Source organism: Mirounga leonina, unplaced genomic scaffold, assembly GCF_011800145.1.
Source record: "Mirounga leonina isolate KUSES-001 unplaced genomic scaffold, KU_Mleo_1.0 Mir_151, whole genome shotgun sequence".
In the NCBI taxonomy this organism is placed as follows: domain Eukaryota; kingdom Metazoa; phylum Chordata; class Mammalia; order Carnivora; family Phocidae; genus Mirounga; species Mirounga leonina.
In genome coordinates, this window is record NW_023270377.1 from 76162723 (window position 1) to 76190432 (window position 27710).

The 27710-nt window shown below is 40.0% G+C and overlaps 1 protein-coding gene across 4 annotated transcripts in view; it reads right to left on the reverse strand.

Annotated features, from left to right (window-relative positions):
- Window positions 1-27710, reverse strand: part of FMNL2 (formin like 2) — a 307239-nt gene that overhangs the window by 71562 nt on the left and 207967 nt on the right. For all 4 annotated transcript variants that reach the window (XM_035008025.1, XM_035008027.1, XM_035008026.1 and 1 more), the window contains exons 5-6: window positions 20042-20125; window positions 16687-16839 (exon numbers count right to left, since the gene is read on the reverse strand). In XM_035008025.1, the coding sequence (XP_034863916.1) occupies window positions 16687-16839; window positions 20042-20125 (237 nt within the window). The remainder of the gene's footprint in view (window positions 1-16686; window positions 16840-20041; window positions 20126-27710) is intronic.

Below are 27710 nucleotides of genomic sequence, written 5' to 3' on the forward strand. Positions count from 1 at the left end.
GTAAAAAGTAAAAGACAAGTGTCCTCACTGGAATTCAGGGCAGTTTCTTCTTACAAGTTGCAACTCACAGACAATATGTCAGGTGATCATGTGAAAAAGCTACTGCCTACAGCCATCTGCGCCGGCAAGTTCTTTGTCGAATGCTCATTTCCGTCATCCTGACAGCACTGGGTCTAGATAGGTGCCATTCCCCCACTCCCACCAATTATTTCACCAAGCGGGGTTAAGGCATTTTTTCAGAACTTCGTGGTCAATGCACTCGGTAAGCAGTTTGTTTTTTTTTTTAGTATTTTGTTTATTCATTTTGGGTGAGTGACAGAGACAGGGTGGGGGAGGTGGGGAGAGGGACAAGCAGACTCTGCGCTGAGCACAGAACCCGACGCCGGGCTCGATCCCATGACCCTGAGATCATGACCTGATCTGAAAGCAAGAGTCAGATGCTTAAAAGCCTAACCGACTGAGCCACCCAGGTAAGCAGTTTTCTTTTTAAATCTTTATCCTGTATCACTTATCAGAAAAGTGAAGTTTTTTTTAATTTAATGTAATTTAAATAATTTAATATAATTTAATTTTTAATCTAATTAATTTAATTTAATTTTAATTTATCCTGTATCACTTATCAGAAAAGTGAAGTTTTTTTTTAATTTAATGGGAAATTTTGCTCCATACTTTGGAACTCTTATTCTAAGAGAATTTTCTCTCATTAAGTAAATACAAGCCGATAGAGGTCACAACTCTTTACCTCTGCAAATACAAATATTTGCAGATGACCTAATTTAGGATCACATTAAATCTCTTTGGCTTGATTTTAGGGACTGTGCCATGAGTTAGCAGGTACATTCATCTACTCTTCAACAAGCACATATTGTGGAATTTGACAATCTATTTAATTAGATGTTTGGTTTATTTGCTTTAATTATCACCTGATTAACTTACCACCTTTTTTTTCTGTTTGCATAGTTTTAAATTCAGCTCTAATGTATTGGAGTACCCAAAAAACATGTCCCTATGTAGCTGGTTTGAATAGATCCCTTTGAATTGACCCTAAAATACCAACAGAGTTAAGACTAACAATTTCCTGGATCCACTTTAACCACAACAAGGACACCTGGACAACGTGAGCCATCTAAAAGCACTGGACTTGATTAAGGAGTACACTTGCATTGGGATGAGCACTGGATGATGTATGGAAGTGTTGAATCGCTATACTGTGCACCTGAAACGAATATTACACTGTGTTAACTGGAATTTAAATAAAAACTTAATAATAAAAGTACTTACCTCTGATGTTCTCCACCAGCCATAGGAAATCAAACTAAAACTCATGTTTAAGGTCCAATGCTGGTTTTATTAAACATCTCCTGTTTACGCTAAACCTACTAAGTGTTAAGGAAAAACAAAAGATAACGAAAGACGGTGCTTCTGCCTTTAAGGACTCATCGCTTACTTTAGGAAGCAAGAGGTAACTACATTGATAGCCCCTGTATGAAATGTGCTCTGCCCACACTCCAACCCCAGCCCCTCCTTCTGCTGCATGCACATGATCATGTGCAAAATAAACTCAGCAGGACACACACCTGCACAGCACAATATGGTGGAGTGATGACAGTCACATCTCAAAGAAGTATCATACTTAAAATCCCCATGGAGTGAACCTTTCTTCAATCGAGCCAGGTTCGACTGAGTTAATACAGACCTATTCCTGGAAATGGTCTTTAGGCATATGAAAGGTGTTTTTAAATAGGGTTCTGATTCAAGAAGTCAATCTAAAAGGGATGGACAAATTGTGGGGTGAGTCTCATAAAGGTGACATGACAATGAAGATAACTGAACATGAACTATTACCAATGCAGATTTAAAACCTACCCATCTCTTGTGATCCTTGGATTCATCATTTTTGTCTGTATTTTAAGTGTGGATGTGTGTTACTTTCCAAAGAAAGAAAGAAAAAAAGCTGCATAAAAATAAACACTTGTAGACGGTCTAGGCTTAGATTCCCCTAAAGACAGAGGGCCAGCTAAGGGTGTGATCAGAACGCCTTTTCCACTTCAATCATCCTGTAGAAGGCTTCCCACAAGGCCTCTGATGCGGAAAGCTGGCCCTGCTCTGCCCTCCTAAAGCAAGATGTAGCATTTCTGGCATGAGGCCCAATTCCACAACACATGTAACAAAAGAACCAAGTATCATCGGAAAAACTGGACTTTGAAAAAAATCTCATTCCCTGGTGCTGCAAACCTCCACCTGGACATCAAGGAGGAGGCTGAATACAATGATTAACAGTTTCCACAGACAAAGGATGAAGGTAAGTGATTAGTGCCATAAAACTCCACCAAACGTGAGTTACAGGGGCGCCCGGGTGGCTCAGTTGGTTAAGCGACCGCCTTCGGCTCAGGTCATGATCTCCTGGAGTCCCAGGATCGAGTCCCGCATCGGGCTCCCTGCTCAGCAGGGAGTCTGCTTCTCCCTCTGACCCTCCCCCCTCTCATGTGCTCTCTCTCTCTCATTCTCTTTCAAATAAATAAAATCTTAAAAAAAAAAAGTATGAGTTACAGATTCCCTCAATGTTGGGTTGGAAAATCAGTAATAATCAGTGACCAATTAAAAACTCAAACAGTTCAAAACTAGTCATCGAAACCAAATGCACAGGTGCTGTTGCATCATCATGTTGACACATGTAAATAAGGTTCACTCGATCGTAGTTGAAAGAAAGGGTGGATAGAGCAGCCTGCATCCGGTTCCCGCCACAGCCTTGAGGCTAAACCCTGTTCGCCTTTCACAAGCACCGATCATCCTAGTTCAGCTCTTTGAAAAGACTTTCCACAAAGACCTGAGCTTTACAAGGGATTAAGTGGGTGACTCAGCAGGAGGTATGGGTGCTTCCGTGGTAATCTAATAAATTTGGCACATGTACCATTACAGAGTTATCCACAGTGAAACCAATTGCTACAGTACTTCCTTCCTGAAGTTATTAGGAAACTTCTCATAAAACGGTCTATTTGAGCAGAGCCAGATTGAAGACTGTCGCTCTGGTTCACTGTGGTGTATTTAAAAGGCTCCAGTGAGAGGCAGCACTCATTTCTCCCAGTCTCCTATGGATAACTGAGGCAGACGAGCCACATTCCTGACCCACGTAATAGGTTTGGAGTGATCCCAGGTTCTGTCAACAGCTAATGGTGTCTGTTCCCTTAACAGAGGCTTCAAACTGGTTTCTTCGCTAGTTCTCTAACCACACAGTACATCATAGCTTCATCGAGGAGGAGGAGGAGGAAAAGAGGCTTGGAAAGAACTTCATTTCCATTCTGCCCCTCTGCGGGCTGCCAGGCTGATGGTTTGCACTGTGATTACGGAGCTACTGGTTTTCGAGCTACTGTGGACCTAGAGAGGGAGGGAGGGAGAACAGGGCAAGTGAAATGCCACAAAGCCAGCTGTTACTACCAAGAGTCACTCATTTTTCCTAAATAAATGCTCCCCAGATTGCTGCAAGACGAGCTAATTTCTAGAATTCTGAAACAGTTGACTCTGGCATATTTTGCCCATCTCCTCATTGTTTTCATGGATGACAGCATTCAAAGAGTCCTGACGCCCTCATTTTCACTGACCTCCCTATCAGACATTTAGAGATCATTTTCTGCCCAATGAAGTCATTCTGAATATGTGTCACTCTTCCTTTAAATTAATGGGAGCAGGTCTAATGAGGTCCCGAAACAATTCGGTCTCTCTGGTGACTCAGGGCAACTTCCCGGAGACATGAATCTTGGAGAGAATGCTCTCAGATTCCAGAGGAAAAACCAAGGGAATAAAGTACTGAATGGAGGGATTGTGAACTAATGCTGGGACCACTCAAGTACAGGACCTAAATGCTGGCTGTCCCAAGAACCTTTCTTCCCACTTTGGGCAAGGCAGACCTTTGGGGCTCTGGATGCCTGGACACAAAAGATGGTTTCCCAGAGGCAGATAACAACCCTGAGTCCAATTTTTGGAGCACCTGGCTATTTGGGGGGGGGGGGGGGATGGGGGATGAATAGTTAGGGATTTTTTTTTTTTTTTTTTTTTTGAGGTCTCAAGATTTTTAAGGAAATCCTGTCTTTGAGAGGTCATTTTGACCAAAACCTTGCAGGGAAACTAATACCACCAAATTTCTCAGACCCTGTTCATCAACTTTGAGAACTGTCTGCTATCCTGTCAAGCACTGAATTCAAACTAAAATGTTACCCTAGCATTTGAAGATGAGACACTGTCTTGGAGGGAGCTGCCAATCAGAATTCACAGGATGCTGTGGATATGGAAAAAAAAACATCACAAAACCAACGGGAGATCAAAACCAAACAGAAATGACTCTAAGCACTTGTATTAATTGTATGCACCAGTAGTTATATGCACATGAAATAATAAAGTTCTAAGTCAAACCAGTGTAACAGGCAGACAAAACTACGCAATTTCTACAAATACCTCTTAAGAAACCTATACAAAACATGTGCTGTTTAGTACTACGGTAACACCTGCCACCTGAGCCACCTACTTCATGCGCAGCAATGAACTTGCCGAGCAGCAGGTGGTGAGCAGCTCAACCTGCCTGGCACTGGCAGCAGGAGCCACAGGGAAAGAAGGTGTTTTAAAAGCCTTTTGGAGGGGCGCCTGGGTGGCTCAGTTGGTTAAGCAACTGCCTTCGGCTCAGGTCAGGATCCTGGAGTCCCGGGATCGAGCCCCGCATCAGGCTCCCGGCTCAGCGGGGAGTCTGTTCTCCCTCTGATCCTCCCCCCTCTCATGCTCTATCTCATTCTCTCTCTCAAATAAATAAATAAAAAATCTTATAAATAAATAAAAAGATAAAAGCCTTTCGGAATGACTGAGTGAGCTCCAAACCATTGACTTACTCTAGTAAGAAATGACAAGGCAAGTCAAACCCGAATTTTTGCCTCCAGAAAAAAGAGAATGGCAAGGCCAGCAAAGAAAACCCAGGGAAGCAACGGTCTTGGAATCTTCCTGACTACAGATGAGATACACAGGAATTTTTCTTGCCAGGCACATGTTGGTTGCCTGACATACACGTAACGCTTGTTAGGGTTCTGGCTAGAGTCATGCTATGCTGTCCTTAAACCACTACTCATTGTAAGAGGATTTAAAAAGGAAGCTATAGTAATTTTTTTTTTAAAGATTTTATTTATTTTTTGACAGAGAGAGAGGCAGGGAGAGAGGGAACACAAGCAAGGGGAGCAGCAGAGGGAGAAGCAGGCCTCCCGCGGAGCAGGGAGCCCGATGCGGGGCTCGATTCCAGGACCCTGGGATCATGACCCTAACGAAGGCAGACACTTAACGACTGAGCCACCCAGGCACCACCGGAAGCTATAGTAATTTTGAACTAGTTCCTCATGGTTAGGAATACAACAGACAAGTTGGACTACATCAAACTAAAAAGCTTCTGCACAGAAAGGAAACAGAGTGAAAAGGTAACCTATAAAATAGAAGAAAATATTTGCAAACCATTAATACCCAAAACATATAAGGAACTCCACTACTCAACAACAAAACAAAACAAAAAAACATATAACCCAATTAAAGAACAGGTGAAGGACCTGAATAGACATTTCTCCAAAGAAGACATATAAATGACTGACGGTATCTAAAAAGATGCTGAACATCACTGATCATCAAGGACATGCAAATCAAAACCACAATGTGACATATCACCTCACTGCATCAGGATGGCGGTTACCAAAAAAAACCAAAAAACAAAAAACAAGCGATGACAAGTGCTGGCAATGATATGGAGAAAGTGAAACCCTTATGCACTGTTGGGGGGGAATATAAATTACGCAGATACCATGGGGAAAAAGTACAGAGTTCCTCAAAAAAATAAAAATAGCACTACCATATGATCTAGCAACCTCACTTCTGGGCATTTATCCAAAAGAATTGAAATCAAAATCTCAAAGAGATATCTGCACACATGTATTCCCGGCAGCATTATATGTAAGAGCCAAGATGTGAAAACAATCTAAATGTCCATCAACAGATGAATGGAGAAAGAAACTGTGGTTAAATAAAGAAATAGTAATTAGGTGACATGGCAGAGGTGTTGGCTAATGCTATTGTAATCATAAGGCAGTGTACAAATTTTTTCAAATCAACAGGTTGTACATCTAAAACTTACACATTATAGCTCAATAAAAAATAAAATATTACATATTCACACACACAAAAAAAATATTAAGTCATGAAAGACAAAGAAAGGATGAGGAGCTGTTCAAGTTAAAGGACACTACACAGACACAACTACTAAACACAATAAATGATCCTTACAGAGTGTGGATAGAGTTTTAAAAAAAAAAAGAAATGGAAGGCAGTGGGATAACTGATGAAACTCTCAGACTGGGCTAAGAAACAGTGTCAATATTAAAACAGTCTTATTTTGATAACTGTACCATGGTTATGTAAGAGTGTGTCCTTGTCTTAGGAAATCTACACTAAAATTAGGTGTAAAAGGACACAATTCTGTAACCTGCTTTCAAATGATTAGAAAGGGTGTATGTTTACAAAGCAAATGTGTAAACAGTAAAGTAAATGGACAAAATGTGAATTTTTGAATCTGTATTAAGAGTGTAAGGGGGATCACTGTAATCTTATAATTTTTAAAAATTTTAAATGTTATCAGGATGCCTGGGTGGCTCAGTCGGTTGGGCATCTGCCTTTGGCTGGGGTTGTGATGCTGGGGTCCTGGGAGCAAGTCCCATACTCGGCTCCTTGCTCAGCAGGGAGCCTGCTTTTCCCTCTGCCTGCCGCTCCCCCTGCTTGTGCTCACACTCTCTGACAGATAAATAAAATCTTTCAAAAAAAAAATAAACGATATCAAAATAAAAAGTGAAAAGGAAACATGCATTTATCTAATGGAATATTATTTAGTCTTTAAAAAAAAAAAAAAGGAAATCCTGCAATGTGTACCAATATGGATTAACCTTGAGAATGTCCTGCTAAGTGAAATAAGCCAGGCCCAGAAGGACAAATGCTGCACGAGCCTATTTAAAGGTATCTACAACAGTCCAACTCTTAGAAGCAGAGAATAGAAAGGTGGTTGCCACAGGTTGAGTGGAGGGGGAACACTGGGAATTGTTAATCAATGGGTATAACGGTTCAGTTATACAAGATGAATAAGTTCTAGAGATCTGCTGTACAACATTGTGCCAATAGTTACCAATACCATACTGTACGCTTAAAAATTTGTTAGGAGGGTAAGATATCATGTTAAGTGTTCTTACCACAATAAAAAAAAATAAAAGGAGATGGGGCTCCAGGAGATGGGTGGCTCATTCGGTTAAGTGTCCAACTCTTGGTTTCGGCTCAGGTCATGATCTCAGGGTCCTGAGATCAAGCCCTGTGTCGGGTTCTGCACTCAACATGGGGTCTGCTTAAGACTCCATCTCCCTCTCTCTTTGACCCCCCATCTCTAAAATAAATGTAAAAAATAAAAATAAAAATAAAATATAAAAGGGGGGGGTACCTGGGTGGTTCAGTTGGTTAAGCCACTGCCTTTGGCTCTGGTCATGATCCTGGAGTCCCAGGATCAAGTCCCACATCGGGCTCCCTGTTCAGCAGGGAGTCTGCATCTGCCTCTGACCCTCCCGCCTCCCATGTGCTCTCTCTGTCTCTCTCTCTCATTCTCCCTCTCTCAAATAAATATCTTTAAAAAAATAAATGTTTTTTAAAAATAAAAAAATAAGAGGGGTATATTAAAAAGAAGAGGTGATAACCATAAGAATGAAGGATACGAAGCATGTCCATGATAATTCTGGAAATACAGGAAAAAGAACACTACTTCTGAACAAAAGCTAGATATAATCAACAATGGATATGTTCGGAGATCAACATCTGCAAAGCACCAAGCACTTAGTAAACACCAAAATGGAAGCTACTGCTCACCCAGTGATACTCTGAAATAAGCCTGATCAGCAATCTATTGTTTTAACAACATATCCATATTTCTAGACATTTGACATCCTCTTGTGTGTGGGTTGTGGACAGGTCTGCCTCTCCCTGTGACCTTGTACTCTCCACAGACAATATATTACTGCAGAACCTTGAATGAGTAGTTCCTGAACTGACCTAAACCAGACTTTCCCAGAGTCTGGCAAAAAATGTTTTTCAAAAGTGTATAGACCTTTCTTGCCAATACTTGTGAAGTTTGTACTACTGAAGTCCTAATGGCAACAGGAAAAAGGAAAGGTATATTTTTTCTCTTAAAAAAGTATTTTCAAACAGTCTAACTATTCAGATATCAAACTAATATCTACCTATAAATAAACAATAGTAATTAGAACTTCCTTGGAAGCTTAAGGTAAGGGTTTAACTCAACTGGGATGCAATGCCAACTGGATATTCACATAATTTGGCATAATTTTACTAGTCTTTTATGGTTCCAAGGTCTGGCCTTAATATAACTTTACCAAGATTTGGGGTTTTAGGTTTCCTCTGTTACCCTTCAGACATGACATCACTTGGGCATATTTCTTCTATCAATTAAACTCATAAAATATGCGATGCTGAAAAAAATGAAGCAAGCACTTTCTGACGGTCTCCACAGCCAAAAGAAACAGAGCTCAAAGAGTTGAATCCAGACAGTTCAAAGTGGAGGTAAAGAGAGAAAGGGAAACAGAGGATGGGGAAGGCAGAGGGAGATAGAGAGACACACAAACCTCCTAATTAATTTTATTAGTTATTGAAATTTTCCGTTTGTCTACATTTCCCATCACAGGACCAGCTAACAACTAGAACAGAACCTGTGAATCAAAATATTTCCATATATACTTTTTGAACAGAATAAGTGAACAAACAGGCTGCCAACCCATCATATGAATGGAGAGCCAGTATTTGTCTGAATTTTCTGATTTTTCATTATATTCCCTTTGACAAAGGCATTTGCTATTGAGTTGCTAATTAATCTGTATATATCCCTATGTGAGGCGTGTTCAAGGAAACCATCTATCTCCTGTGACCTTTAAATAGAAATATTTCTATGTTTATCCCAAATTACCCCCTCTTTTTCACAAACCTTCAATAGATCATTGCCAATGAGCTAAAATGACCATTCCTTAGCCTGGCCTTCAAAATATTACATAAACTGGCTCTAAACTGCTTCCAGCCAGACTCATCTATTCATTGTTTCCTAAACAAACCATGTGGTCTTAGCAATGAGCCACTGCTCATTACCCTCTCCCTCCTTCCCCCTCTTCCATAGCCCCTCCTCCAGGTCTTACTCACAGCTCTTCACAGCCAGACCACATCATGAATCTCCCCTAGGTTTTATTGTCACTCTAGCCTTGAAAGCTCCATACTTTGGTTTTGGTTAGACTCAGGACACTTAATATACGCCAGCGTGCAAGAACACACATACACATGTTTTCTCAATCAAATCATAAAAACACTTGACATAGGAGTCAGAAGACTGATTCTAAATCCTGGCTCTATCACTAGATATGGATAACTTCTCTGAGCCTTGGCGTCCTCATCTGGAAAATGGGGCTAATAATCCTTGAATACCTCCCAAAAGACTTCATAAAGATGTGTCCTTTATCAGCCACAGATCTTACACAAATAGTGTAATGATCTTTTTTTTTTTTTAAGATTTTATTTATTTATTCATGACAGAGAGAGAGAGAGGCAGAGGCAGAGAGAGAAGCAGGTTCTCCGCTGAGCAGGGAGCTTCATGTGGGGCTCAATCTCAGGACCCCGGGATCATGACCTGAGCCGAAGGCAGATGCTTAACCAACTGAGCCACCCAGGCGCCCCAGTTTAAGGATCTTTCTGTATAAGTCTTGCTGATGAAGGTACTGGACCACAGCTGTAGGAAGTTCCAGAGTCATCTTCCATTTTTCTCTCAATCCTATGTGGTTAACATTGACTAACTACTCACTATTGAGCCAAGTTCTTTACAGGAATTAATTTAATCTCCTAACATGGGTGGCAGGTCCCAGAGCCTATCATCTCTACCAACCAGAGTACCTGTGAGACAGATCCTCAACAATGCATTGGCCAGATGACTTTCCTATCATAGCCTCTCTCAGTTGGAGAGCCTCTCCCTTGGAGAAAAGACCCAATGAAGAGATGGAACAAGTGAAATCCATGTTTCTCATAGTGGGAAATGCTTGACAAATCTGCCTGTAGGGTGCACCACAAGCTATAATTAAAGTTGTCACCATTTTCACCAGCAGGGCCATTAAAACAAGCTCCCAGCTGAAAAGCTGAAATGTACATTCTTAACCCAAATACAGTTTTCTCTTTTTACAACTTCAAATAAACAAATACAAAAATCTGAAACACAATAAACCCAACACCTTCAGTTGTTTCTGCTTACAGAATGTGCTGAAAAGTAAAACTGAAAATCTGTAGTTGCAGATTATTTTTACAGAGTCTGCAAATTTAGAAAGTCTTTATTTTATAGATAATTACTGCATTTTCTGGAACCTCAGATCTTCAGGACAAAAGTCTATCAGGTTAAGGAGTTTCTTCAACATCTCTCTTCCCTCAGAAACAATATTCAGGTGTTACCTATAATGACCATCTTCTTATTATTTTCTCTCCCACTCCTTTATTCTTACCTTTTTTTTTTTGCCTTTTTACCTTACTTTTTTACCTTTATTCTTTACTTTCCTTTTCTCTCTTTCTAAATTCAGTGTTAATAAAAATTTCAGTCAGTATCTGTCATCTTATCTCATGAAGAGAGAACTCAAACTTTGCGAAAAAATTTTTAATATATTTTTCTTTGTAGTTTTCCCCCCTGTAAATTGGACCATATGGAAATAGATTAGATTTCGCAATATCTGTCCATATGAAAAGTTAGAATACAAGGAGTTAAGAAGAAGGAACACATGTAGAACAAAATAAAGATTACAACTCTCAATACTGAAGACTATCAAGGATCTGAGTTGATTTTGTCTAACTTGGGGGGCAGAAGAGGGAAGAGAATAGAGAACAGTGATCATTTTAGAAATTATATCCCTAAATTTATATAAACTGGACAATGAACAGAATTGAGTTCTCCTTGTTGTGAATCAAAGCAAAAAGTGCTTTAGCTTCCAACTATACAATTCACAGATCTTTACCTCATACTAGAGTGGTTTAAAGAGGTTACATGATTTTCTTCCCCCAGCAATTAAAATTGAAGGTAAAATGCTACTGTTGAAATAAAAGAACTCTGAAGAGCTTCCGAGAGCTCCACTCTTCTAGAATATTGCTTACTTTATAAGCAAACTGGTACAGATTTAGTGTTCCCATATATCTACATAAAATCAGGAAAACTGCTGTGAACACAAGCATTTATCACAATCAAGCCTAATCAAATTATGGGCCAATGGTGCACATACGGAAATCAGTCTGCAGGAACTAGGTAACTCCTTGGAGAGTAAGGTCTTAGCACAATGCCTCACCGACAAACCTCATCCAACTAATCATATCTGAGAACCCTTCCAGATTCCAACTTTGCTATTTCTACTAATGATTCTATCTCTCTTCTAATCAATCATATGCAAAATTTTCTCTTTACCACTATGACCACCAAGTCACTTCCGGAACATCTTCTTACTTGGCTTTTGCTCTATGTTTTTCAGGTACCGCCTGCAGAGGTCCAAGCAATAGCAATCTTTTTCTCCAATCAACATCCAGTACATTCCCCAGACTCTACACACCTGAAAAGATCAGCCACCTCATGTGACTTCCCATTCCACTGCCTACCAGATAAAAACCAAACTCCAAAATTCAAGGTTCTTTATTATGTGGCCTCTCCCTGATTCACAAGTATATACTACACGTATTTTAGGTCAGTTCTAAAACATCATAAAAACAAAAATTTGAGAAAAGCTCACTCATAATCTCCCCTTTGGTTAAAAAAAAAAAGTCACTTTTTTCATTTAATAAGCTTCCCCCCTTCAATGCCTTCCCATCTGCAAATAGGTAACAATGAAATTGTATAAATACAGAACTTTTTGTCTTACTCCTGTCATTTGTTTAGGAAACACTTTTTCCTATTTCTGTGTTAACTTGTTTTGTAATAGTTAGATTGACCAGCTATACTGACCAGCACATTGATCAAGGTCTCCACTAGATCCTCTGGCATCTTTGTGTGAAGTAGAAAAAGGCACATCTTCGAGAAGGATTTGCAAAAGCCCCTCCTTCAGGGTACAACCCCCATAAAGACACGTGGACACCCTGATATTAAAACAGGCTCCTTATGAAGGAGAAAAAAATCATCCTGTGCAGGATAACATGGCTTGGAAGTTGGAGTCAGGCCAGCTCACTTCATATCCTACCTCCTATACTCGCTGTTTGATCCCAGGCAAGTTGCTTAACCACTAGAGACCTCAGTTTCTTTGCAGGGATAACAGTCGTCATATCTCGTAAAACCACTGTGAGCAGTAAATCACCGAAGGCCCTTAGAACAGTGCCTGGCACACAGTAGACGCTCAATGTTTTCCTCCCCAATAAAAATTATATCAATGTTATCTACATCTCTGTGCCTATTTTTAAGATTTTATTTATTTGACAGAGAGAGAGACAGCGAGAGAAGGAACACAAGTAGGGGGGAGTGGAAGAGGGAGAAGCAGGTTTCCCGCTGAGCAGGGAGCCCAACACAGGGCTCGATCCCAGGACCCTGGGATCATGACCTGAGCCGAAGGCAGACGCTTAACGACTGAGCCACCCAGGCTCTCCTCTGTGCCTATTTTTAAATTACTTTAAAAAATTAGTCCCATGGGGGGGGGAAATGCTTATCAACAAGCATCTAAATTTGAACTCTTCATCTCTTCATGTAAATTCACTAAAGATAGAGGTGGTCAATAGAATGATGACTATTCAGGAAATGTCATTCCTTTAAGATAATAATCTCAAGAAAAACAATGAAATTTGTTCTGGGGATCTCAAGAATAAATACTAATAGAAGTTAACATCTTAGAGGAAACGTGGGTGTTGGTTTCCTCACCACACTGGGAAGGGTCAATCGGGGTGACCCTCAAGGCCTACCAGCTTTGGATGTATATGACCCAATCTTGCCATTAAATCACCCTCTACCTCATCACAAAGCTCCTGCTCCAGAAAGGACAGGTTCTTCCCTCTTTCCCAAACATGCCTGACCTTTGATGTAAGCTTTTGTTCATCTCATGCTTCTTCACTTTACTTCCACCAGAAGCACTTTCCTCACCCCGAACATCAACTCTGGTGTCACCCAAAGTCCCAGTTAAAATCTGACCCCTTCTTACCGGCTCTCAGTGCTCCATGGATTTCTTTAAAAACTCAAAACATTTATTTATTGTCTATGTCACTCCTTAATTTAAGTCTAATGGCATGAAGTAATCATTCTTAAAAATTAAGAAATTACTTTCTCTTATATCTGAATACAACCTTTGTCTTCAAAAACCTAGCATGTACACATGTGCATATACAGCATCATTTATTTTAGCTCGACCTATAGCCACGTTAACAGAAATCTTAACTGAAGGCACACAAGACTCTAAGCTTACAAGACCACACAATTCCGGTCTCTACTGCATCAATATCAACATTTTTACCACTGGCCAAGCTGACAAATTCATGTAATACAGCATTTAATAGCTGATATAACTGAAGGTGAATGTCATGTCTTAAAATTTTTACTAATCCATTTTAAATAGTTAAAAAATAAAGTCTGAGGAGAGTGTGTGTCAACATTACAATTTTCTTTAAAAACGGTGTTTTTCTTTAATCAAGCCCCATTTATAAAGTGTTTTAAATTTCTTGAAATCTCATTTCCTCTTCCAAGTTTAACTAACACTTTTTACCAAGTGATAGATAAGATAACTCAATCTACATTATCATCTGGAGATTAAGACAAGGAACTAAAAATCTACATTTGAATAAAGACATATTCCCATCAAACAAAGCTACCAGAATAAGCTACAGAACATGAATACCCTTCTATGCTTTCCCAAAAAATCGCAACATGAATACAATACACCTTAGAGGGTCAAATTCTTAAACTGAGGAATCATAATATGATAACAGAGTGCATCGAAGTTTAAAAGGCAGTGGGTTTCATTCCAGTACAGGTGATGGGAAGCCACTGAGATTATCGTATTATAAAATGGGGAGCAGTCGTGATACCCTGCCACCATGCACGACGAGCTCTCGTGGGCGTCATGTTCACCCGTGACTTACGAGACGTTCCGGTTTGAAGCCTCATCATCAGTGTGTAAACTGAAGCTGCTCCAGAGGCAACAGGGAGAGAAGCAGCTCTGGTGGCATTTGAACTGAAGATACTCAGGCAGAGAAACCCATCTGGTGGTGGTGTAAGGAATGAATGGAACCGGAGGAAGAGGAGACAGTAGGATGAGAAAGGACAAAGTAGAGTAGGCGAAGACAATCAGAAAGGAGATGGCAGAATGGAAAAGAAGGACAATGAAAAGAAAGCCAAAAAGTGAAGGAAGTGTGGGGAGCAGAGAAAGAAAGGGGAGAGGAGGAGGAGGAGGAAGAGAAAAAAAATGTAAACAATCTTTGGGTATATGAAAAGCAACATGTACCATATGCCTGTACTTCTGATTGCTGTTTGTTTTTTTAAGTCACAGATGCTATCAAATGACCAAATACAGAATTAGAATCCAGGCACAAATCCATGAACCACAAGAGCTGGAATATCACGGATATACATTGTTTAAAAACAAAAAGTCTAAACTTCAGGTCAATAAGGGGGCATGAAAGTTACTGCCACATTGATTTTCTTCAGTTACTAGAACCCATGAAGGAAGAATCAAAGGAAACCCAAATGTTCCATTCCTCAGCCCGAAACTGTTCAAACACAAGACAGAAGAATGTGTTGTTGGTTTCTTAGTTGGTCATCTTCTAGCACATCTGCCAACCAAAAGGTCAGATAATTGCTGAGTTTCTCAGAAGAGCATTTCCATCATGTCTATCTTTACACTTTGGGTCTATTTTTCCAATTTGAAATGAATTCTGGCGAGTTCTACCTTCAGCCAACAGTCAAGCAAGTCAGGCTGGACACGGATGTCCCAGTACTATGCCTTCTAGAGTGCAGGACTACAGTTCTCCTCAAATCGAAGATATTCCCATATTTTATTGACTCTTCCACAAATAATGTGCTCTCAATGAACAGTCTTCAATAATTCAAAATTAGGCCTAATGAATTATTAACCAGAAAAATGAATCCTTTTTGAGGTGGTAGCTGGCCAATAGGTGATACATTCCAGGTAAGAAATGATAAAAAAGCAAATTAAAATGTGCTTTGTAATTAAATTCCTTACACATAATTATATCTATACTAATGGTAAGAATTTCCATTTCACATACAAAGGTCATTAATGGAATTCTTCACACATGACTGGCCTTTCTTCAACTTCTAAATCAGCCTTGTCCACATGTAAAGTTGATGCAGGCTAGCTAGTTATAGAGTTCTTGGCCTGTTGCAAATACCATGAGACGGACTGAGACACTGCTCTTCATTATTATTAAACCATTCAAAACCCATTAATATTTTTGGCATTTCCAAACATGGAAAATCTGAATGGTTGATTGGAAGCATCATATTCAAATATCAAACCCTTCGGCAAAACTGAACTTCATTATCAAGATATTAACTTTCTATGACCAAAACCCAAGTCAAAGAGACAAGAGGTAATAAAAGACTAATAATATGAAAATTCTGCAAGCCACATTTTCACTGATTTACAACTTGATACATGGACCCTACTACCAATGACCCAATACCTATGGGAATCTTCAACACTGACCCGAACATCCACTTGCCAGATCAAGCCTGAATGACATAAATATTTCAAGCTATGAAGAATAAACAACAGTGGGGAAGGGGGCCTAATTAATAAAATGTTTATTCAACTATTTATGAACTTGCTCTGGATGTCATCTCTATGTTGACAGGCAGGAGTTCTGATTTACCCACCCATGTATCTTAACTGTAAGTACAGTGCCTGGCAAATTATGGAAGCTCAAAAATATTTTTCAGTGAATGAATGACTGTAGGTATGAGTGAATAAACAATCTCAGTGATATTATACCCATTAGTCGTACAGGTGGTCAGCACCCATCCTTCCTTAGCATGGTGGCATTTCAGCCATGAAACACTAGAGAAGAAGCCTTAGGAAGAAACAAAAGGTTGACAACTGAACACACTTAACCAAAGGAACACTGCCTAAAAGCATTTAATTAATAAAAATGATGACTACAGCATTTTGCACCTCTAAGAACACGTCCCACAGAACACATGCCTGAGTTACCACTGGAAGAAGGGAGGGGAGAAGAAAATGAAGAGTCAACAAGGAATCCCTGAGATCCTCAAATCTCAAGAGGTGCTGCCTCTACCCAGAAAACAGAGCCTAAATCACGAAGTCAGTATCTCCCTGGTTTCGAAAACTTGTCTATGGAGTCTGCTGCGCTCTATCATTTGGCAGCAGAATTCTCTTTCTGCACCGAATGAAGGGCTGGTGTTTCCCCAAAACTATTTAAACCTGTAGAGTATTGCCCAAGAGATGATCCCATGAACTCCCGAAGAAACTTTCCATTTGCATCGTTGCAGATATAAGTGCTGTGTGGAAAGATACAGCACTGCGTAGCCCAGGATCATCAACAGAAGCGAGGCACTCTGCGATCCCAGTGTTGCCTACCAAACGCGCCTCCCTCCTGGTTCCCGGAACTCACCGCAGTGCAGAATGTCTTCCTGAGCGGGACACACTGTTGCCCACGGGGGAGGGCAGGTTGCTCCCTCTGTGCAGATCCTCGATGGACCTACTCCAGGGCTTTGATTTGTCCACTGAGCTCTCCACAGTGCTTTCCACGCTTTCGAAATCAAAACTAAAACAAAAGAGAAATGCCACTGAAGACTTAAAAAGTGGACAGTCACACAAATACATGGATGTGCGTAACTGGCTCCTTCCTATGATGCATCCGCGCCCAATAATGGGCAGTCCTTGCAAACAAAGAAAACCGAAAAAGCAATGCAAAAAGAATTTCCACGGACTCAGAGTTAGCTTCGAAAATCCAAAATGACAAATACTGGGCAAGGCAAAAGAAGAGTCGAACTACAAGGAAAAAATAAATAGTACTGTATTATTTGTATTTTACTACAAGGCTTACTAACTTACCAATGGCTAACACTGCTATGGTGAAAGGGGAAGGAAAGATCTTACAGCTGTCTTCATTTTGCTTTAACAAGTCAATATGTAGGCTTATACTAATTTATTCCTACCCATCAATTTTCACTGAACATTTTCTCCTAGTGTGTTGGCAAGTGTACTTTTCCAACCATATGTGATATATTACTTGCAAAGTTATGGATTTGCTTTGATTTTGGAATCTCTTCCCAATGTGGTGCTCTTTAAAGGAGGACTGGTGTTTCTCTGACATTTTTTGAGGTTATTACTCATGTTGACCATGTTAGAATAAATGGTAAGTTAAGTTGCTCATTCTTGTATAATTTTAGGAACAAAATTTTTAAACAGCCAGGCCTTTGTGTTCTGTGCATTTTCCCCTCCCAAAGACAGGAGCTCTGCCTTCTAAAAAAAAAAAAAATATATATATATATATATATTTTATCAATTGTTTCTACCTCTAGTTCCACCCAGCAACACCTGATCAGACAGAGAATAAACAGAAGGCAGCTATAATTAATACCAGATGGAAAATCTGGGCAGCTATCTCAGAAGAGACAGTAACAATACATATTGGCAATAACAAGAATGACTCTTTATAAGGGTACCATCGCCAAAATAAAATATTTTGTTAGAACCGTCATCTGTAAACTAGGCGATGCTGTCCCTCTATTAAATACTAATCCAGGCGGCAGCCACTGAGGATCATCAGTGAATGCATCTGGCAATTTTGTCATGCCTTTGGATGCAGGAAGCAGAGCTGAATAGGAAAGAGGTGGGATTGAGTAATCAAATCCTTAAACACTAAAAATAGAAGACTACAACCGATAATCAGAGAAGGTAAGCCGAGGGGGCACCCCAAGATCACCCATGTCATCAACATTCTCGCCAAGTCACTCTGCAGTCCCCCACGTCGTTCGGCTATCCCACAGGCTTATGCTCCTCTCAGGTCGCCCACCCCATGGAGCCGAAGAAGGAAACGCACACCTTGGTGAAGCATCCTGTTTTAGGAACAGAGCATGAGCCTGTTGGTGCACATTACCTGGGCTAGGACAGTAAGAAATTTTTCAGCCCCTTAGTTTCAAGAAAGAACATAAATTATGTCTCTATATATAATTTGCTAAATTAAACAACAGAAAACCAAAACTAATAAGCAGAGAATATAAAGGTAATGCCAAAAAAAAAAAAAAAAAAAGTAGAGAAGGAAACCAAAGCTCTGAGTTCTGATCTGCTGGGTTTGATCTTACACCACACCTAGAATTCCCTCATGGTAGCACTGCCCTTTCCCACTGGTCTGAGGTGAGGGTACGTCTGGGAAAACTGGGTGCACAAGCTCTACTGTGATGTAGGTAAAAGGTTAATTACAGCCGGCATGTAATACATAGCATGCCATCCTTTTCCATTACAAATGAAGTCTCTTAGCTCTTCCTTAATTCCGTAACTTTTCCTCCAGATTTTAAACTATGCAGCAGGGTAATATTATCGTGTTTTGGCATATAATATGAAGTGTGAGAGAGGTTAGCAGTTTTGGACACAACGGACATAGATAAGAAACAACCTTTGGAAGAATATGCTATAAAAACTAGGACTGTATTTCAGAGGACAATTTCTTAGAAAGATAAGAACTTGTCTATCGGTGTTTCTTACTCTATTCCATATCATATACAGGAGATCTCAAACCTGAAACTGATCCAGTCAGTTTCAGTTTATACTGTAATTTTTGCATCCACTAAAAAGGAGTAATTACAGCTTCCTCCTCATGAATTCTCAAGGAAGTGCTGAGGATTATAACATCTGGTTAAGTCTTAGAACTTCTTTGGAGTGATGCAATATGAAAAACAAGTTACTGCTTTTAAAAGAAGCATTGAGGGGAGAAAAAACACCACCTGGGCCCAAATGTCTTCCGGTCAAATTAAAAATACAGTATTACTTCCTCAATCTGTGTGTATGTGTGTGTGTGTGTGTGTGTGTGTGTGAGAGAGAGAGAGAGAGAGAGAGAGAGAGAATCTGTGGATACTGCAATATTCTTTGACTAAAGAAGGAAATTTCTGTTGTAAAGCATTCCAGAAGCCTAGCAAATGGGAAAATTTTATGAATTAACAAAAAACAAGGTTAAGTAAATTGATTTTCTTTCCTGCTCTGCTGCAATTTTTCCCCTTCACCTTACGAAGGGGAAGTCAAAACAATACAAATACATATAAAGTAGAAAAAGGAAAGCCTCTTGTTTACTCTTTCTTCCAATCCCACTTGATTTGGTTTATCTGCAATCATTTTCTCTGCATTTACTAGCACATACAAATATACACATATATATACATATAAAGAATTTTTTTTTAACAAAAAAAGTTATTTTCTGTGTCTTGCTTTATTCACTCAAAAATATAGCATACACCTCTTTCAATGACTGCCAGGGTATTCTACCATATGGATATATGTAACCTGAGCACTAAAGCACTTTTTTTTTTTTTTTTTTAAGATTTTATTTATTTGAGAGAGAGAATGAGAGACAGAGAGCACGAGAGGGAAGAGCGTCAGAGGGAGAAGCAGACTCCCTGCCGAGCAGGGAGCCCGATGCGGGACTCGATCCCGGGACTCCAGGATCATGACCTGAGCCAAAGGCAGTCGCTTAACCAACTGAGCCACCCAGGCGCCCTAAAGCACTTTTTAAAATAAGGACTCTACTCTAAGGGTGATTTTTACTCCCCTGTTTTATTTCTGCCTTAAAAACATTTCTAATAATGATTATATAATTTGCTTTTAGTTACTTGAGTAGAAACAAGCCTCCTTAAACCTTACCACATCTGCTTCTGGGTTTCCCCCCTCAGTGCTGTATGTAATTTTGCCACTCACTTCCATCTTCTATGACCACATGAAATTCAAAAGCCAACAAGCCAAGTTTTACTTACGTGACCGCGTACTGCGCAAACGATAGATATTCCACTAGAACATCAAGACCTCTGTTTTCTTCATTCAGAAACTCTCTGACCCATCTGTTAAAAAATAAACACCATTATTTTTTTTTTTAAAGATTTTATTTATTTGAGAGAGAGAGAGAATGAGAGACAGAGAGCACGAGAGGGAAAAGGGTCAGAGGGAGAAGCAGACCCCCAGCTGAGCAGGGAGCCCGATGTGGGACTCGATCCCGGGACTCCAGGATCATGACCTGAGCCGAAGGCAGTTGCTTAACCAACTGAGCCACCCAGGCGCCCAAATAAACACCATTATTACAGAGGTTCATCACACACTCTGCCATGAGAGAGCCCAGTGAACACTGTTACTGTTCTGCCAGAAACATTCACCAAAAGGAGTAATGGAGGAAGGCCCAGACTCCATCACACCTAGTAGAAACTTTTCCATAGAGCAACTAAAAAACCACAGCATTTTGGGGCACCTGGGTGGTGTAGTCGGTTAAGCGTCTGACTCTTGGTTTCAGCTCAGGTCATGATCTCAGGGTCCTGGAACGGAGCCCCAGGACAGGCTCTGCGCTCAGCGGGGAGTCTGCTCCAAGACTCTCTCTCCCTCTGCTCCCTCCACTCCCCACACACTCTCTCCCTAAAATAAATAAATCTTTCAAAAAAACCCACAATTTCAACATGCAAGAAGAAGGGGCAAAAGGTATTCATGTGTTTCCCTTGCATTTTACTACTTAGGAGACTGAAGATAACGTGTAAGAAGTATTCTAAAAAAGGAACTTGCTAAATGTACATTTTCCACCACAACTGACCCACAGCCTGTTAAAGGAGCCAAGACTGCATAGGGAATGCGGCAGGCCCGGGACGTGACGATATACGCAGTGAAATCCAGGCGTGATTCCAAATCCACATTCAACTCCTTCTTGGCACACTAAGCCATAGAAAACACTCAACTAGCCAATGAGAAACCAGTGTTTAGGGGCTCCTGGAAATTCAATAGGGATAATGCTTTGCTTAATTTTTTCCATGAATGTTAAAACCTCTTAAAAACTTGCAGGCACCACATAACATTGGCAAAGCCAAGACATGACATATCATGGTTTTTTTTTTTTAATTCATTTTAAATAGTATCACCTTGCCTATGAATGGTGGGTTTGAATGCAGTTCACTGAGAATTTTTACTGGTTTTCATTCGCACTTCATAATAGTGGTCAAACCGAACCTTCAGGTATTGAAGATAAACACCTGTTAGCCCCCATTACAGACTTCCTCCAGGGCATTCCTCTTCAAAGAATGTATGATACCTGATTAAACCTTCTCTAGGTTTGAAAACTTCGATAAATAACAAGTCAAAAGGTCTGCTACCATCACAGAAATGGAATTTGAGGTACATCCACCAAATGCATTCCAAAACTGGTTGCTTTCCTCGGTAAGCACCAAGGGGGGAAAAAAAAATAGGCTGATAGCTACTGTGGGAGCCAGTTTTGTAAACTATTAGAACACAATCGAATTTTAACTTTAAGGCTGAGCAACCGCTCAAAATCTTTGTCTTAAAGGAAGAAAAAAATCTGGTGGACTCAGGATGCCTGTTTTAAAATTCTTTTGGGGGCTCTTTCTCCTTTGTTTTTGTTTGGTCGTTTGTTTTACCCGCAAGCTCATTCTTTCTTGTAGATCTATCATCTCCATGATGCAAACTCAGGCTTGCAGGTAATCCCAGGGGCAGCAAAGCAGGAAAAGCAGACAGCTTATCTCTTTATTTTCCCCCACGTGCCTCAGGCAGGCTATCACAAAATGTAGGCACCCAACACAGCCACAGGGAAGCAAATAACTTTTAATTTAAAAAAGACCTACAGTGGCAAGTGAAAGAACCACCTGTCGGGACTCTCAAGAGCCGGTCACTGGTCCCACTGAAACTTCCCTTCCAGACCACCACATACACCAGCTCCCGGCATCTGCCCCGGGATACTTTCAGCTGATTAATTTTAATTATTCTCCCTATACCACTAGATCTCAGGAGGCATGGGACATTTTTAAGTGCTAATAACTAGAAGCCTAGAAAGAGTAAAATGAATCAATGAATGAATGAATGAATTTTCTTTTTATAACTGTTAGGAGACTAAAGAAAGGCTGGCACTCACTATGAAAACTCATGGACTAGCTGCTCTTGAAACTCAAGCCTCTTACGGCTTCTCTAAGGCTTCTCCGTGGGTCTGGCCTGTGGGCTCTGGCCGCACCACTGAAAGTGGCCCTCAGCTCAGTGGCAGGTGTGCAGCAGGCCTCCCTGGGGCTGGGCATGGAGGTATTCATTTTAGAATGCAAAGACACCCTTCGCTCCAGAGTCTTCAGACCCATCTCAGTTCTACGTTTTCTATCCCAGTGGCTCACAAAAACACTCCTGTAGGAGCTAAGAACCACCACCATTGTAATGCCTTCGGTTGACTTCCCAGACACACAGCCTCTAAACAGTAGAGATGTCCAGGACACCCCATGGACCTGCCATTTAACCACCAGCGCCTCCAACTCAGGGAGTTTAACCACAAAGTAGATAGGAGGCAAATGACTCACAGATAAGAAAATCCAAAAAAAAAAAAAAAAAAAAGGAAGGGGGGGGCAGGAAGAGCCAAGTACATTCAGAGCCACAATTGTCTTGACTCCAAATGCTAATGTGCATAGATTTTGATTCAGGGATAAAGACTATCATTAGCTTCTCTTTCTTCAGCTCAGTGCCCTCATAGGCTCCTCCACCCTCACTTGCTGACTGAGCGTAAGTGCCTTAAACACAACTTTCAAAGGGCAGGAACAAGCCACACGGTCCCTAACAAGGCGGCTGGAGTGTGACATGTCCTGCCTCTGAGAAGTTTGATTTCACACAGCTAACCCTCTTTTTCTAAGCCCCGAGCTGCTCCCTGGGTCTTTGATCTGGCCCAGACACCCCTAGGTGATCTAGGAAAAGAGTAAGATAAAAACCCACCATGGTTGACCACCTTATCCCCTCTGTCAAATGATACCAGGTTAGCATAGTCATTGCAGCAAAAAGTCTATGGATTTACAGGGAAAACAAAGCCTTCACATTTCCCCCCGTCCCCTCAATCCCTGTCCCCGCCACACTTGGGATATTCTGTGTGGGAGAGAACAGAGGTGAGAGTCAACTTCCAGGGAAAGGAAACCAATATAGACAGAAAATGGGTGAAGATGAAAAATGGGCAACTTTCAAAGCTGTATCTTTAAAAGCATTTAAAAAAATGGATGTCCCGTTATGCAGATTTATGCAGGTGATCATGCAATGACATATCATAAATTTAGGGTTCCTCTAGTAACTTATTTCCATTTTTCACTTCTGTGCATGCTACACACACTTTTTCACATACTGCCAATACGCACACCATTCCAAATTGGATGCTGATAGGTTTTGGGAACTAGAATTATTTCTGATTCCAACAGCACGCATCACTTACTGAGTACCCCCACAGATTCAGGGTAATTACCATATGTTGTAAATTTGAATTAGGCAAATTCCAAATCAGCTGCTCAGGAGCTGGAAGAAACCATGATAATGAAAAATAGCTCTGGAAAAAAAATCTTGTTCAAGGAAGGGATCTAAGTGCAGACGCAAAAGGCACTGTTTTATTGTCGACAGGTCAAAGCTGTTTCAGAGCTGCTGGCTTCTCTCTCCCCCCACCGCCAATTTAGAATCTCACTGTTCTGATCTAGAAAATGAAGTCTCAAGGGACCTTTCTGGCTCCAAATTTCTAAGATCAAACAAAGCAGACCCAAGATCACAAGATAAAGGAACAAGGGGTGAACTCCCTTTCTCTGTCTCCTTAGAGAGGTGCTTCTAACACAGGGTGGAAACCGCAGTTGCTGAAAAATCACGAAAAGAAAATCTCAAGAAGCAAGAGAAAGAAGGTAAGCATCCCCCAGATTCAGCATAAACTACCAAATCTATTCTGCAAGACAGCATCACAAGATGGTTCTCAGTGCAGCTCACACATCAGCAGGGCGCCCTGAGACCCTCTGAGGGGTTTGTGAAGTTACAACGATTTTCATAAAAATATTAAGATAGTAGTGGCTTTTCACAGTGCTGGAACCTGCACGGATAGTACAAAAGGAATGGTGGATAAAACTGCAGCTGACGAAAACTACACCTCTTTATTGTGTTCTCACCCCAAGCACTTGCAAGGCAAACAAAAAGTCAGCTTCACTTGAAACGGTCCTTAATGAAGCAATGAAAATTATGGATTTTTATTAACGCCTGTCCCTTGAGTTTACTTCTTTTAAATTTTCTATGTGACAAAATGGAAAGCCCAAATGAAGCACTTCTGCTGCCTACCCTAGTACCACAGTTGTCTCCAGGAAAAGCACCTGTGCAGTTGTTTGAGTCACACACTGAACGAGTTTTTTGGGTGTTTTTTTTTTGATTTGTGTGTTTTTCGGGTTATTTTTTTTTTTTACATATGAAATGGAAAATGACTAACAACTGTGGTTATTCTGTTTGGTGTTTGGCAGACATTTTCTCAAAAGTGAATGAAGTGAGCCTGTTGTTTCAAGGAAAACAACCGACAGTATTTGTCGTCCATGATAAAATTTGAGGTTTCTACCAAAAAAAATGAAAATTTTGGAACACTTGCTTTGACCAGCACAAGCTTGACAACTTCCCAATACTTAAAGGATATTCAGATGAGACTGGTAATTATTAATGAATGCAACTGTTTTTATATTGTAGAATAAAATGTCTCAATTCTTGAAAGATCAGAATAATTCAGTGAAACAATATTTTCCAAATGACCAATTCATGATGTTACCCAAAATTACGCCTGGGTAGAAAGACCTATTCAATTTTCAAAACAGCACAATGAGTTTTAGTTTAACAAAGTACAAAAGCTCATTGATGACGTTTCAGATTCTACATTGCAAGTAACTCTAAGAAATTACCGCTCCTTGAAGGATGGTGTACTATCAAAGAAGAATATCCACAACAATCTGAAAAGGTTATTTAAAAACTACTTTTTTCAAGTGATGTATGTATGCAAGGCCAGGTTTTCTTCATATACATCTTCACATACATATACAACATATTACAACAAATCAAATGCAGACAAAGAAATCAGAATCCATCTGCCTTCTATTAATCAGACATTAAAGAGATTTGTAAAAATGCCCCCCCCTTGTCACTAATTTTCCTTCTTGCTTTGGAAAATATTTTTCACAAAATATGTTGTCTGTGCTATGTTTATTATTATGTATTTATATATTTACATTATTTACTTTAAAATAAATACTAAAATTTATTGAATAAGGAAAGTTAACATCTATCAGTTTAAATTTCCAATATGGTAAACATTAAGAGAAAAAAACCCACATAAACAAAAGCATATTAGGGTTCAAAATAATTTAAGAGAGTAAAGGAGTCCTGACATCAAAAAAATTTAGTAACTCCCAGTTTAGATAACATCTGAACAATCTCAGTGCTTCTCAGTTATGTGGACTGGAGCGAGATAATTAATAGGTGACTCAGTTTCCTCATCTATAAAACATGGGCTCAGAGGTAAAGGCCAATAATAAAAAGATTTTTGTAAGAAATAACACACTGAACATGTTTAATAAATGATAAGATTGTAATCTTGAGGATTTCTAAGAATCAACATCTAAGAATGAATTAATCATAGGGTAGCTTGATACACACATACCCCAAACATGTTGTATACCTGTTAAAACCAGCCTTACTCTTCTGTCTCTTATTTTTTGGCCTGGCACAGCACCAGGTCACCGAGGTACCGGGAAATGCAGGAGGGAAGACAGACCTTCACTGAGAGTTTCCAGGCTCCTTCCCCTTTGTACAAACCTTGTCCCTGCCAACTGGCACATTCCTCCCACAACCTCAGGCCCATTCTCTCAGCTCCAATGAGATAAAGTGAAATGAACATCTTTCAGAACTTCTATGTTCTTGCATTCAGGATGAAAAGCAATTTTCTATCATAATGGAGAATTTTATTAAAATAAAGTACCTGGAAGGAGAGATAAACTATACCTCAGTGCCATGGAATAAAGCCCATAAACCTATCCAGCTCACCACCATCACCACCCCTTGAATCTTATCAGCCTGACATACAAAATATCACGACATCGGCCCACTCACACCACACAGCCAATGTGTTCTCACAGGGCTTGGCTCCTTTCAAGTCCCTTCAAGGGCTTGGATTAGTCCTAATCTAATTCTTCTCTTTTATTATAGTTCCTAAGAGTAAGTGAATAAGACTTTTTCTAGTCCAATTCTTATTTCAATTTGGCTCAGAAAATTAATTTTCTTTCTCAGAAGACTGCTCCATTTACAGAGTTTTAGGCTTATATCAATACTCAGAACAAACTCTTTGCTTGACAAAGCTGTAGCTTGGAATGTTATGCTCAGCAAAGCCCCAGACTTTAAGCTTAAAACACAAGCGTGTGCCAATAATAACTTCTTCAGGACAAGTAGATATTTAAATGTAATCCTTCCTCTTAATTTCTGGGAATCACAATCTCCTAGGTGTCAGGGTCATTTCAGACAGAGAAAGTAACAATCTCTGTATGGAATTCCTTAGAGATACATACTATTGAATTATTATTATTTTCAACAAGCCTAACAACAATAGTTATCATATTTTGAGTAATTACTATGTATTAGACCCTATATTAGGTCTTTTATAAATTATCTCATTTAACCTTGCAACATTCCTATTGGCAAATATTATTATCCTCATTTTATAGATGAGAAGTTAACTTAGGTCACATGGTAAATAAATACAAAGAATTTATGCACTTTATCTAAGTAATTTATTTAATAACTAGTCAAGGGCATGGCAAAAATCTGAACCACAATCTCTCTTTCCATAAAATAAATGGGCACCCAATTACCATTCTATTATGGTACCTCAAGAAAGTACAATAAAATCTATGAATCTCTTAGATAGCCCACTGCATTCCAAGAATTCCTCACTGTAGTAATTGATTATTTTCACACTACTGAGTAATTCAGAAGATTTCCCAATCAAACGAGGTCAAGCGTGTTAGTTTCCATCGGAGTTAGAGTCCAGTGCAGGCTTGCTTAGGTTTTCAGGACAGTCGAGATAGGTCAAAACCCTGGTGCGTGGTTTCCTTCCATATAAGGCCATGCTAATAAATGCTTGCATACAACCAGACAATGCACCTCCATGAATGTTTCTGCTGCTAAAGCCAAAGCTTGCAGAAAGTCTTGCACAGAGGTGGTAGACAAAGGGAAACTTCAGATGCTAAAGATGAAAGAAATGTGAGAATCGTTCAACATGCCTATAGCATCCAAAACAGCACACCACTCCGATTGCTTACAGATTTGCACTGGCCCCCTCCCAACCAGGGCTCTTCTATTCAGCCAACTCTGTATTGGAAATGACTGTCTTGCTTTGGTATGTGATGGTCAATTTCATGTTACTTCAGCAATGCTTGAAGAAATTCTCCTCGACAATTCGTAGAAACCCTGGCTGCAGCTCATTCCACCATCGTAAGAAGTGCCAACAACATGGGTTTGGGCCTTACCAAACGGAATCTAGTTCCTGATCCCCAAATATTGGAAAGTATTTGAATTTCCCAAGCTTGGATGCCCAACTATATTAAATCACCACCATTTTCACCCCCAAAAGACAGGCCTCAT